Genomic DNA, 13,258 nt, shown 5'->3' with positions numbered 1-13,258 from the left:
TATATCTTTAAATATTTAAAAAAAAAATTCACAACATCATTTAAAAACGCTTCCTTAATCATTAAGTTTTTTTTAAAAAAAAAAAAAAGAATCGGTGAAAACTTTTGGTGGGTTCTGTATGTGGTTTAAGCATGATTCATTTTACTTACTGTATAATGGGTCAAAATATATGTGCTAATTTAACAAAATAATATTTTTTGGTTTGTAAATTTAACTACTAATCTGACCAGTGCTGTAACTACTTTTAAGTTTCATTTGGTTACACAATTCAGAAAAAATAAGATAAGATATTTTGTTGAAAGTCAAATAAAATTGTGTTATAATATAATTTTTTAATATTAGTTTTGTTTTAGGATTTGAAAAATCTGAATTATTTATTATTTTTTATGTGCTAATTTTTAAAAAATTGTAATGATTATATTAGATGAGATAAAATAATTTGGTCACGTGTAAATCTCATAATAGAGCTGAAAGTGAGCATAGGAAAGTTTCTATTCATATCACAGAGTAGTAGTTTAATGATACAACCTAGTAGTAGTATAAGAAAACATCATACATTTCAACGACACTCAAATTACAGCATGGATGCTTGCGTTTCAATTTTCCTTGTATTGAGCCAGAGATAAGAGTTTGATAAACCTGGTTGATTGCTCCACCTTATTATCCTTCATGTCTCTGCCTTCAATTTCTGTGCGCGGCCCTTCGACGGTATTCTCTTCCAAGATACAGCTTGGGAAAGATCTTGAAAAGAATGTCATCGATTTGTTTAGAGTACCAAAACCTCCACTGCTTCCAAAACATCAACGGCCCAATGACAATCCCAAAACCGAAAACGAACCCCAATTTAGCACTCAGGAAGTTCCAGTCAACCAAAATCCCCGAGTTGGAATGAGTTTCTTCAAATATTGGAGGTGAAGATGTTGGCGCTTCATCATCGTTGCATTTTTCTTTCAAAGGGGAGCCACATAATCCTTTGTTCCCTTCATAAGAGATTTCCGAAAATGTAGCAAATTGCTTGATCAATGGAATCTTTCCCACTAGTTGATTGAATGAACGGCTGAGGACTGAGAGGAAAATAAGACCATTTGCAAGTTGCAAAGGAATCTCTCCTGTAAGCTTATTACTTGATAGGTCTAGTGACTCGAGATTACTCAATTTTCCCAAAGTTGATGAAATTTGGCCGGTGAAAGCATTATGTGACAAATTGAGAATATATAGGTATTTGAGTCCTCCCAGTTCTTCAGGTATAGGCCCTTGGAAATCATTGCATGAAAAGTCAATGGAGGTAAAGATAGTTAGGATCTTCTCTAGCTTCAGCTCTCGACCTTTCATGGTAATTGTTACCGTATCTTGATAATACACTTGAAATCCCAGGTGATCAGGCTTTAACTGTGCCCCATCTCCATCACTCATCATTGCTTTCCATTTGGCCAAGGAATTACTCGGAAGGTTGCCACTAAAATTGTTCGAAGCCAAGTCTATAATTTGTAGCATTGGCCAGGTTGCTTCCAAACCTGGACAACCAATGGACCCATAGAATTTGTTCGATCTTAAAACAAGAACACGCAAGCTGGATATGTTCTTCAAGTAACATGGAAAGATATCTTGGATGTGGTTATTCCCAAGGTCTAAAACTTGCAAGGATTGGCAATTATCCAGAGATTTTGGTAGCCCTCCTTCAAGTTGGTTTCCGTTAAGAGTTAATGTATGTAGGCTACAATTGCCTGGACATGTATCAGAAATTTTTCCACTAAGATTGTTGCCCTCTAGGTTCAGCACCGCTACATTTACCATCTCAAACAAGCAGTGGGGGATTATTCCACTCAAGGAATTGTACGACATATCTAGAACTCGGAGTTCTAAGATATTACATAATGATGCAGGGATACTTCTATTGAATTTATTGCTTGAAAGATACAAGAAATCAATATTTCCAAGGATGTTACCAATGTTAGCTGGTATAGAGCTGAAATTATTCCTCGAAAAATCCAAAACGAAGGCATTTATTGTGAAAACTGGCAATGGCCCCTGGAGCTGGTTAGACTGAAGGTACAACATTTTTAACCAAGAAACATTGGTTAAAGGTCCTTGTAGAGTGACAAAGTAGTTATGAGAGAGATTTAAGAACAAAAGAGAAGGAATCCAAATCCAATTGGGGATATCTCCATGAATCTGGTTGTCTGAAAGATCTAGGATGGATAACTTAGATTGGTTTCTCAAGAAATCAGGAAACCTTTTTAACTTACATGGAGCCAATCCCGAGGTGAAGGGTAACAAAGCATTAGGAATCATATCATCAAGTTGCAAGGAACCAATAAAGTTGTTTGAAGCAAGTGAAAGGGTCTCAAGACCTCGAAGTTCAAAGACAGACATAGGAATTGGCCCTTCCAAGTTGTTACTGCCCAAATCAACTTCACGCAATTGGTCAGAAGAAACATTAGAAAATTCATTGAGTTGACCAGAAAAACTATTGTTTGAAAGTATTAATCTCTGAAGTAATGGAAGGGAAAACAGAGAAACCGGAATATTGCCCGTAAGCAAGTTGTTCCCCAAGTCGAGAACTTCTAGATTCTGAAACTTGGCCCAATCAGTGGGAGTAATATGGCCAGTAAGATCGTTATTAGAAAGATATATTTGGTTCAAATTCTTGGCCATGCTGAATGACAGAATTGGTCCGCTGAAATGGTTGTTTGAGAGGTCCAAATAAACTAACTGAGTGAGGCTTGCCATTGACTCTGGGATTGATCCACTGAAATGGTTTTGTGAGAGGTCCAAATAAACTAATTGAGTAAGGCTTGCCATTGACTCTGGGATCGATACACTGAAATCACATCCGCGAAGATCTGTTGTGGATAACATTGTAAGCTTACCAAAAGAATCTGGCAATACCCCTGAAAACTCTGTATGGCTAAGCCGAAGGGTCTGGAGATATCCATTTGAAGGAAAATCTGGCAATGAACCTCCAAGTAGATTATTTAGGGACAAGTCAAGAATCTCAATCATTGGTAACTGGAAGATCTTTTTTGGAAATGTGCCTGAAAGACAACAATTTGACAAGCTCAACACTCTCAGATTTGGCAGTGAAGAAGACAAGGCTTCGCATCACTCATTCCTTGGTGCTGATATATTAACACCATCAAGATGAATTTCTATAAGCTCAGAAAGGTTTTGAACGAGCATCTTAAGATTTGGATTCTCAAGTTTTATCAATGGAATTTCATAGAATGGCTGGTCATAGGCATACGGACTTGGCAATCTCATAGATAAATCAAGAACGACCAACCTTGTCAAGCGCGAAATCGCAATTGGAATCTGCCCTATGAAGCCAGCATTTGATAGATTCAAACAAATCAAATTAGTCAGCCTGTCGAGCTCAGAAGGAAACTCATTCGGTAGATCATTGAAGTAGTTATTCGCCAAACTGAGGTTCTGCAGGTACTGAAGACCGAAGAGGCTGCTTAAATCGTCCAGTCCATCGGAGATTGCTTCGCTGCTCAAGTCGAGACCAATAACACGTCCCTCACTGCAGGTTACACCTTCCCACAAACAACAATCACTATTTTCATTCCAGTGCACCAGTTTTGTCGACAACTCTCCCTCGAATTCGAGATTGTTCTTCAGTTGGAGCAACAAGGATTGTTGATCGCCGAGACACTGGCCAAAAGTCATATACACAGAGAAACTTGGGAAAAGTGAATGCAATGTCATCAAGAAAAGCCATGAAAAGAGTGGAACTCCCATTAGAAGTTTTAAAGAGAGACAACTGACAATAAGGATTTGAAGATTCTAATGAAGGTGGAGAATGGGAGGTAGAAGATGATTAAGCAGCAAACATTTTGCTCAAATTGGAACAATCATGATGATAGTTGTAACTTTAAGCCACGGAGAGTATACTTCATGGGGAGCAAAACCTTTGTGGTGAATGTTGTTTGAATGTGAGTCACGATGTGCTTTATTCAAACAGCACCGAGCGCAATTCTCGTTTGCTACTTTGCTTTATAGTTTACTGAGTCTTCTCGAAGTTTCTTGGTGGATGGAGAAATATTAGAAGCGTTTCCATTCTAACCTAAAGCATTTCCATTCTACAAGTGATGTTCCTACATCTTTAATTTGTTGAACGACAAAAGTTGAATGCATTTTGGGTTTTCGGTTCCTAGGTTTTTTTTTTTTTTTTAGTAATGCTAAATATAATCGTGAAGTACGCAAGCACTGTGCAATCCTTTTAAAAAAAAGTGGAGTCTACTAGTAAAAAATTAATCTTTTATATATATATTCCTTATTTACTCATTTTTTTAAAAGAATTGCATGACGCTTGTGTACTCCACCAATACAAATATCATTTCTATTTTTTTTTTCAAGATGATTATACACGATTTATGTTGGTAATTCAAAGCTCACTAATTAACGTGCACATGTTTTGCAAATATCCTTTAGGCCAGTCGGCAACACCTTAGTTTCTATTAAAAAAAAAAACGTGCGACATGTTTTGGTTTAGTTTAATGAGTCTTCCAAAAATGTCCCAATCAGTGGAATGACAGTAATTGAACCACCTCAGCATAAATTTCTTTACAACAAAATGCCCTCTACAATTAGTTTAGTAGGATTAATCTTATAACCGACAACTTAGGCCTGGTTTAGTCTTTTAGATAATGAGTTAAGATGAAATAAAAGTTGAAAATTGAATTAAATATTATTATAATGTTATTATTTAATATTATTTTTATTTTAGAATTTAAAAAAGTTGAATTGTTTATTGTATTTTATTTGAAAGTTTTAAAAAGTTGTAATAAATAGATGAAAAGAGATAAGATTAAATGAGTTGAGATAGTTTCACTGTCCAAATCAGACCATAAGATATATAGTACTAAAATGGTCATAAGCATGTATTGAAGATAGTTATTAGTTCAAAATCTAATGTTATTAACTTATTAGAATGTAGATTAAATTATTAAATTCACCACTATCCATCAACTTATGTCTGAACAGGCAATCAATGATATGCTAGTTTTCACTGATTGTAATTTGATAGCAATGGATGATTCTCTTCAGTTAATATAAATCTTACCTTTTGGTTTTTGCAGAGTTCAGTAATATAGACAACTAAATATAAACATGAAACACTCCTCATCCATGATGTAGTTAAGACTAGGCCTCACTCTCCCTGATCTCCCCCCAGGTTTCCCTTTCTTGTCTTCCTTCTTTTCTCTGATAATGTTGTTCGGCTCTTTTTTACCAGCATTCTCACTGATTGCTCTGTTTTTCAATTTTCGCACATTAAATAGTTTGAGGGGCGGCAAGATGGATATCATGACTGAGTCGGTACGTAGTACGCAACAGAGAGAGTTGTCTTCATTTGCCTTTCTCTGAAATTTATATGACAGCTTGGGTTTCTAATACCATGGCGTGGAACCACTTTAAATGGTGAACGAATTAATGGAAAAAAAAATGTGAAGATTATGAGCTAAATAGAAAATCAGTTGAATAGATAGTATTCATTTGGTGTAAAATATGAAGTACTTAGATCATTTTACATATCAACATCATGTGAAATGATCAAAATATCTCATATTTTACACTAAATAAATACTATCTATTTCATCTGTAATGGACGGAATATTATCATTTGCTTCAATCTTCATTGGGGTTTGCAACCACGTGTTTAGATATAACTTTTCATGAAAGCAATTTTGATTAAAACACGAGTCAAGATTTAAAGGCGCACCGTGCATGATACACGTTAGACAAATATATACCAATTGAGTTGATGAGTCAACAACTGAATTGGCTCGGCTCCCAGGTTCAACCTTATAGAAACTAGATACATCCTTGTCATCGACTCTCAAAGCCACATATATAATAGATCTCAACAGAAAACGTGTGGACCATATCAGTACACTACTCATCTTCGTGGACCATGTTTTAGCAACTCCATAATTAACTCCATAATTTTAGCCCCGTGACTTTGAAGTCAAATTTCAGCTCCTGGACGACAAGTGAAAACATGATGTACAACTCTCATGTAGAAAATATAGCACCAGGTAAGAATACCATAAAATGGATACCGGCCAGAAATCATATTAACCAGTATGCTGATCGGAAGCAGTATTAGTTTCTTTCTAACACCACGAGTGATGTCATGATTGTATGGACTTTAACCTCATTCTCCTCTATGTTATCCAACCCTTTCTCATGTCCAGGCCTTGGTAAGTGGATCTCCTAGATTATCACATGATTTCACATAATCCATGTTAACGACACCACTACTCAAACAAGATCTCACAGTACTATGTTTTCTTCTTATTGGTCTAAATTTACCATTGTAATTTCGATTTTGTACTCTACCAATAGTAACAGTACTATAAAATCACCAATAGTCCAGAAAATTTAAACAGATGAGAAGATGTAGATTTAATTGTTTGTATTATATTCTTAATACTCACGCTTCACATAAAATATTTAATTAAATGCAGTTGGGTATAGATTCAAGATTCAAACTCAGGACATCTACTCTAATACCATATGAAATCATCACTTGTTTCAAAAGTATAAGCTAATAGGAAGATGTAAGTTTTAGTTATTTGTATAACATTCTTAACAAGCATATCAAAATGAATTAATATGAGTAGAAATGATTTTTCCTATAAGGGGATTTTATGTAATAAATCTTTCAACCAGTTTACTTCTTCACTTGCTGCAGCCAAAGCTATAAGCTCAAATTTCATAATTGAGTTAGTAACAATTGTTTTTTTTTATACCTCCAACATATAACACCACCAACAAAAGTAAAAATATAACTAGTAGTAGAAAGAGAATTAGCTGACAAGGTATTCCAATCGACATCATTAAAACATTTAAGTACAATAGGATATTTTCTATAAAACAAGCGACAATATTTTGCACCAGATAAATATTTCATTATCTGATCCATTGATATTATTTCATTATCTGATCCATTGCATATCAATGGTCTCTTCTTGGCTTGGTAGTAAATCTAGTAAGTATTCCTAGTACATAATCAATGACAGGTCTAGACAATCAGCTACATAACTTGAAGTACCAATCATGCTAGCATATTCCTTTTTGGTTAATTACATAATTTTCATCTTTAACAGAAAACAAATGAGTACTACAATCAAAAGCAGTAACCACATGCTTGCATCCATCATAACTATATCTTTTTAATATCTTCTCAATATAGTGCAACAAATCAAGAAAAATACCATCAGAAGGTTTTGTGGTTTTCATAACCAAGATAAAATTAGCTTCACCAAGATCTTTCATAACAAAACGATTACTAAGCATGTGTTTTGTTTCAATTATAACATGCAAATTAGAACCAAATATCAATAAATGATCTACATATAAGCTAATAATAACATAAAAATTATCCTAAAATTTATAATAAATACATTTATCACTCTCGTTTAGTTTATAGCCATTATAGATCATACAAAAGTCAAATTTCTCATGCCACAATTTAAGGATCTATTTTAAGCCATATAGGGATTTGTCAACTTACATACTTTGCTTTCTTGGCCAAACTCTACAAAGCTTTCAGGTTGATCCATATAAATTTCCTTATCGAGGTCTCTATTTATATAGATTACTACAACTGCAATCAATAATCTAATGGATGTTAATCTTGTAAGTGAAGAAAAAGTGTCGAAAAAATAAAGGTCGGCTTTTTGTTTAAAACCTTTTACGACAAGCCTAGTCTTGAATTTTTCAATTGTTCTATTTGGTATAATTTTTTTTCCTAAGGACCCATTTACACCCTATGGTTTTGCAACCTAGTGCTTATTCAACTACTTTTCAAGTTTATTAGAAATTAGTGAGTCCATTTGGGCCTTTTATAATATGTTAGCCTTACAAATGCCAAACATCCCCAAATTTTAAAATACCCCGAATTGACTTGTACTCTGTCCATAATTCAAAATGTATAGTTTTTGAATTTTTGTAAGTCACACTATATAAAACATGACAAACAATCAAAATTACTTCACCCTAATAACTTGAGAGAGCACCTGAATCAATAAGCATAGCATTTGTCAATTCAATCAACATTTTATTTTTTCTCTCAGTTACACCGTTAGATACAAATGAGTATGGTGCAGTAGTTTCATGAATAATTCGCAATGACTGTACAAAAGAATTAAACTCATTTGAATCACACTCTTGGCATCTATCACGTATAAATCTTTATCTTTCTACCAAATTAATTTTCAACTTTGTATGGGAATTCTTTGAATTTTTCAAAAACATCTATTTTTTAATAAATAAATATACGTGTATTTTTTAAAAATCATCAATAAAAGCCATAAAATATATATTTCCTCCATGAGTTAAGATTCCTTCAAGTTCACGGAGATTGATATGAATTAAATCTAACAATTTTTATTTTTCAACAGTTTGATGAGGTCGTTTTGTAATTTTTGCCTAACTACAAACTTCACATTTTTGAATATCCTTTGTCAATTTGGGAATTAATTCTAAACTACTCATGATTGCAACATATCTACCATTGATATAATATAAACGTGCATGCCAAAAATTTAAACATATAAACAGAAACATTTGATATTTTATTCTCAACATTTAATTTAAACATTTTATCATAAGCGTAGCCCTTGCCCACAAAAACCCCACTTTTTTGAAATTACATATTGAGCAAATTCCATAGTTTTTTTGAAGCTAGCCTTGTTGAGTAAAAAACTTGACATCAAATTATCCCTCATAGACGGTGTATAAAGTACATCTTTGAGCGTCAATATACGTTCATAAATGAATTTCAAATCAATCTCATCAATCCCAAAAACCTTGGTTTTATTTGAATCACCAAGCATAATAGTTTTCTTTTCTTCAAATGGAATATAATTTTTTAACCAATCTTTACCATAGCAGGCATGCTTATTGGCACTGGAATCCGTCCACCACCCTTCAATAAATTAAATCATGTTAATGTCTGTAATCATTGCTACAATGACTCATCAATTACGCTAGTTTCAGGATTATTTTCTTGCTTTCGAAACTTGTAAATTCAAGCAAAATGCCACAGACAAATCAAGCTTAATTTTGTGAAAGGGGTTCCTTAGTTCTTATTATTCTATCTTGGAAAGCCCTTTTTGTGAGGGTCAACTAAAAAGGGCTTTCCAAGTTTTGAAATTTTTTCTCTCTCTATTCTTGAATCTTGACCTTTGAGCAAGACACCATTTTCATAAACTAAATTTACCTTTGTCATGAGAACGTAGAAGACATTCAAAAAGCTTAGATAGAATAGCACATTGCACTTCTATCTCTTGAAATAGGCTCCCTTGAAACGGAAGGGCTTAGATTTTCTTAACTAATTTTCTGTAGGTCATTCTGAAGGAGGTTGATCTACTTGTTGTTTTGATCTCATATCATCACTTTCAAATTAACCACTTTCAATTCTTCCAATGAGTTTTTACTCAGATTCACATTTTCAATGGTTTGATCTTCAAAAAAATTAACATCTCTACTTTTCTAAATTTTTTTATTAACTAGATCCTGTAACTTCTATCTATCTATAAACTATATAATTAAACTCTTCATATGCATACCCCAGGAAGATGCACTGCTTAGATTTTCTATCAAGTTTGAACCTCTCATCTTTGGGAATATGAACAAAAGTCCTTCAGCCAACACCCTCAAATGCTTAAGAGAAATATATTTCCTTGTGCAAACCCTTTCCAAAATGCCACCATCCAAAGTAATTGAAGGAGAAATATTTAGCTAGTCAATTGTTGTCTTCATTGCCTCACCTTAAAAGGAATTAGACAATTTTGCATGAGAGAGAATACACCGATTCTTTCACAAATTATTTTGTTCATTCTCTCTACTACACCATTCTATTGTGGTGTCTTGAGAATTATTTTCTAAGGCTTGATGTCATGACTTCTATAATACTTTTCAAATAGTCATCTATACTCACCACCATTATCTACCCAAATACATTTTAAATGTCTTCCAATTTCCCTTTCAACTTTCACATGTAGAACTTTGAATACATCTAGCAATCTAGTACTTGGTCTTTAGTTTTTAGTAGAAAAGCCCACACTTTTTATAGAGCGGTCATCAATAAAAGTAATATAATAAAATGCACCATCAAGACTTTTGACATTCATAGTGCAAACATCAATGTGAAATAAGTCAAGAATATTACCCATTCTAGATGGAGAAAATGTATGAAAATAAATTCTTTGTTGCTTTTCCATAAGATAATGAGTATAGGGCTTTAGTTGTGTACCTTTGATATTGGATAGGTGTTGCTTCTTTGCAAGAATTTGAAGACCATTCTCATGACTAATGTGGCCAAGCCTCTTATTTCATAGCTCGGTGGAGATTTCATTCTCCGCAACAATGACATTTCCATTGATCAACTCTGCATCTGTCTTGTAAAGAGTGCTGATCTTCCTTCCTCTAGTCAGAATAAGAAAACCCTTATTAAGTGTCCATTTTTCACCTCCAAGGTAATCATGGTAGCCTTCATCATCTAATTTTTCTAATAAGATCAAATTAATTAAGTGCATATCAGGAACATGCTTTACATATTTAAGAAACAATTTGCACCCAATGTTAGTTTCCAATTGCACATCTCATATGTCCACAATTTGACACTTTAATTCATTTATCATCCTAACCTAACCGAAATTACCACTAGTATATGAAGAAAAGAAATCTATCTATAGGGTAATATGAAAAGAACTTGTATCAATTATCCAAGTAGAGTCTTGACACGCGACATTAGTATGAACATCATCGCAAACAATGAACACATCAACATCAGATGCAACCGCTACAATTTCTTTTTCTTCTTTCTGTTCTTCACAATTTTCTTTCAGTTGTTCCTTTTAAAACTTTCTACACTATTTCTTCACGATTGTTATCACCATGAGGTTTTCTACTCTTCCCTCGCTTTTCTGTAACAAGTGCCTCTGAATGAGAAGAAATATCGTGTTCTTTCCTTCTTTCCTCAACAAAAGTAAAAGTTAAACCTCATCATTCAAGACAAGCTTCATGGTAACAACTCATTCAACAATTTTTGAAATTGTTCAGATGCTCTACAACACTTTATCCATCCCTTTAAATTCACACGCCTTTTTATCATAAAAGCTTTATTTTTTACAATCTTTCGTGCATAAAGGCTTTTTAATTTCATCTAGAGACTAATATCTATTTCTTTGGCTACATGATGGAATCATGGAAGACATTTTGGCTAGCCCATTGCCTAATATGATTGACAATTTTCCTGCTTAATTTCTTTCATTCATCATCAATTTTCTTCTTTGGTTTAACATCAGCCAAGTCGATAGGCTCAAATAACTATTTGCAATACAGAACATCTTCCATCATTGTCTTCCACTTTGAATAATTGGAAACAATAAGTTTAATCATGTTGTCAAATGAATCCTCCATTTAATTCACACAAATAATTAGCAATATTAATAGACAACCAAGCTCTGGTAACACCTTGTTAGGGTAAACACCAAAAGCACAACATGATATTTTATATCTTTCTTTGTGCATATTAAATTGGCAGTCTAATAAAAATAAACTCACAAATAAAATAAAGAAAATCAAGCAAGCACCAATAATTTTTTACATAAAAAACCTTCCAATGCAAAAGGCATAAACCATGGGACCTAGACCATTTAAAACTTTCACTATCAACAATAATGGGTATAGATTGTCTTCTTTAAAGCAATCGCTAGAGATTATCCGCACATCAAAAATATCTATATTTTTTGTTCATCGCATAATCATCACATGGATATATATCGATATCAACCAGAGCAACGGGTGGTTATTTGCAATAAACAACTGGAGAGAAATTTGCTGTCACTGTCAGGAATAACATACTAAAATTTCATTAGAATCAGATCTCAAATGATTCTTCAAAACTCTAATCGAAGTGCGAGAAAAAGACATATTTTCACTCTTCCTTATGTACGGGTGGAACTCCCTCTTTTTGTTTTCTTTTGTCTCACCACTCAACACACACTTGAATAGAAGTGTAACCCCTAATTTCTGAAATTACAAAATAGCCCCAAAGTGACATTAGTAGTGAACTAACTATACTTTAACCAAAATTTAACTAGAAAACTCACTTTTTTTAATTTAGCTGGGCAGTTTTCAACAACACGAAATAACAAATTCTCTAAATCTATCTATATTTCATTTAAATATTTATTTCCATTCTTTCTTTACAATTTTTATTCTTGTTATAGTTGGAAAGTTTATTTAAGCTAATCATTTAAAAAACAAACGCACATAAAAAAAGAAATGATAATTTTTAATTAATATATTTTTAATTCAACATAACTACTTATAAACATAAATGTAATACGATAATTCAACATAGTACTTCGCAAACATACACCAACTAAATGTAATATGATAATTTTATATTGATTTGTTTTTCTCTAATAACAACAGAATATATGGTACCTAGAGAGTTCCAATTCTACCAAGGAGGGCTTAGAAAGACACGAAAAAAAAAAAAATAAGCAAAACAATTTGAATGGCCAGTGTATTCGGCTTAACAGATTTGACCTCCGAAAATAACTCTAGCTATTTTTACTGTTCATTTTACTAGTTCGTTGTAGACTATTTTTTAAGGGAACGGGCTAAATAAAAATTTTATATATAGTTATGTTTGTATATTTTTTTACGCATTCTAATGATATAATTAGTTGAATATTAAAAAAAAATTGATACAGTCAATCACATCAGTAGAGTGTTTAGAAAATATACAAAAGTGACTGTATGTAACATTATTCATTCAGTATTTTATTACTATTTTTTATTATTTTTTATTATTATTCACTACTATTTAATATTTCATCATTACTTATTTACCACTTTTTTACTACTTTAATACTATTCACAAATCATTTAAAATCACTCCACTACTTAAATGGGATTCAAATGGAGGAACCCACCCAACACAAAGATCCCATGAAATGTTTTGTTCGTAGGAGGATTCACAATTTTTACGTTTGCGTTGAAGATTTCTTTCCAAGTCGAAATCATGAAGACCCCACCTAGTGCATTATTGAATTTGGACAATAAAGCTTGAAACTTCTATGCGCCTAGGATGGATACTTTTCAGCACATTGGCAAGTGCCGACGCTGTGGCGGGTCCTCACTCCCTCATGATCAACTTTGCAAAAAGTTCATGAACTCCCCCTCTATCTACCGGTCTAACCCACAAAGAGAATCTCATCCACAAAATGGAATA

The 13,258-nt window shown here is 33.1% G+C and overlaps 1 protein-coding gene across 1 annotated transcript; it reads right to left on the bottom strand.

Moving 5' to 3' along the window:
* Positions 1-681: 681 nt before the first annotated feature.
* On the bottom strand, positions 682-3,669 carry LOC122277117 (receptor-like protein 6). The gene is made up of 2 exons (XM_043086995.1): positions 3,135-3,669; positions 682-3,035 (listed from the first exon to the last, which is right to left on the bottom strand). Exons 1-2 carry the CDS (start codon positions 3,667-3,669, stop codon positions 682-684), a joined length of 2,889 nt encoding a protein of 962 aa, XP_042942929.1.
* Between the last annotated feature and the right edge of the window lie 9,589 nt (positions 3,670-13,258).

The sequence above is a fragment of the Carya illinoinensis genome, chromosome 9, assembly GCF_018687715.1.
Source record: "Carya illinoinensis cultivar Pawnee chromosome 9, C.illinoinensisPawnee_v1, whole genome shotgun sequence".
In the NCBI taxonomy this organism is placed as follows: domain Eukaryota; kingdom Viridiplantae; phylum Streptophyta; class Magnoliopsida; order Fagales; family Juglandaceae; genus Carya; species Carya illinoinensis.
The sequence above is the reverse complement of the archived record's forward strand: the minus strand, read 5'-3'. Positions and strand labels throughout refer to the sequence as shown.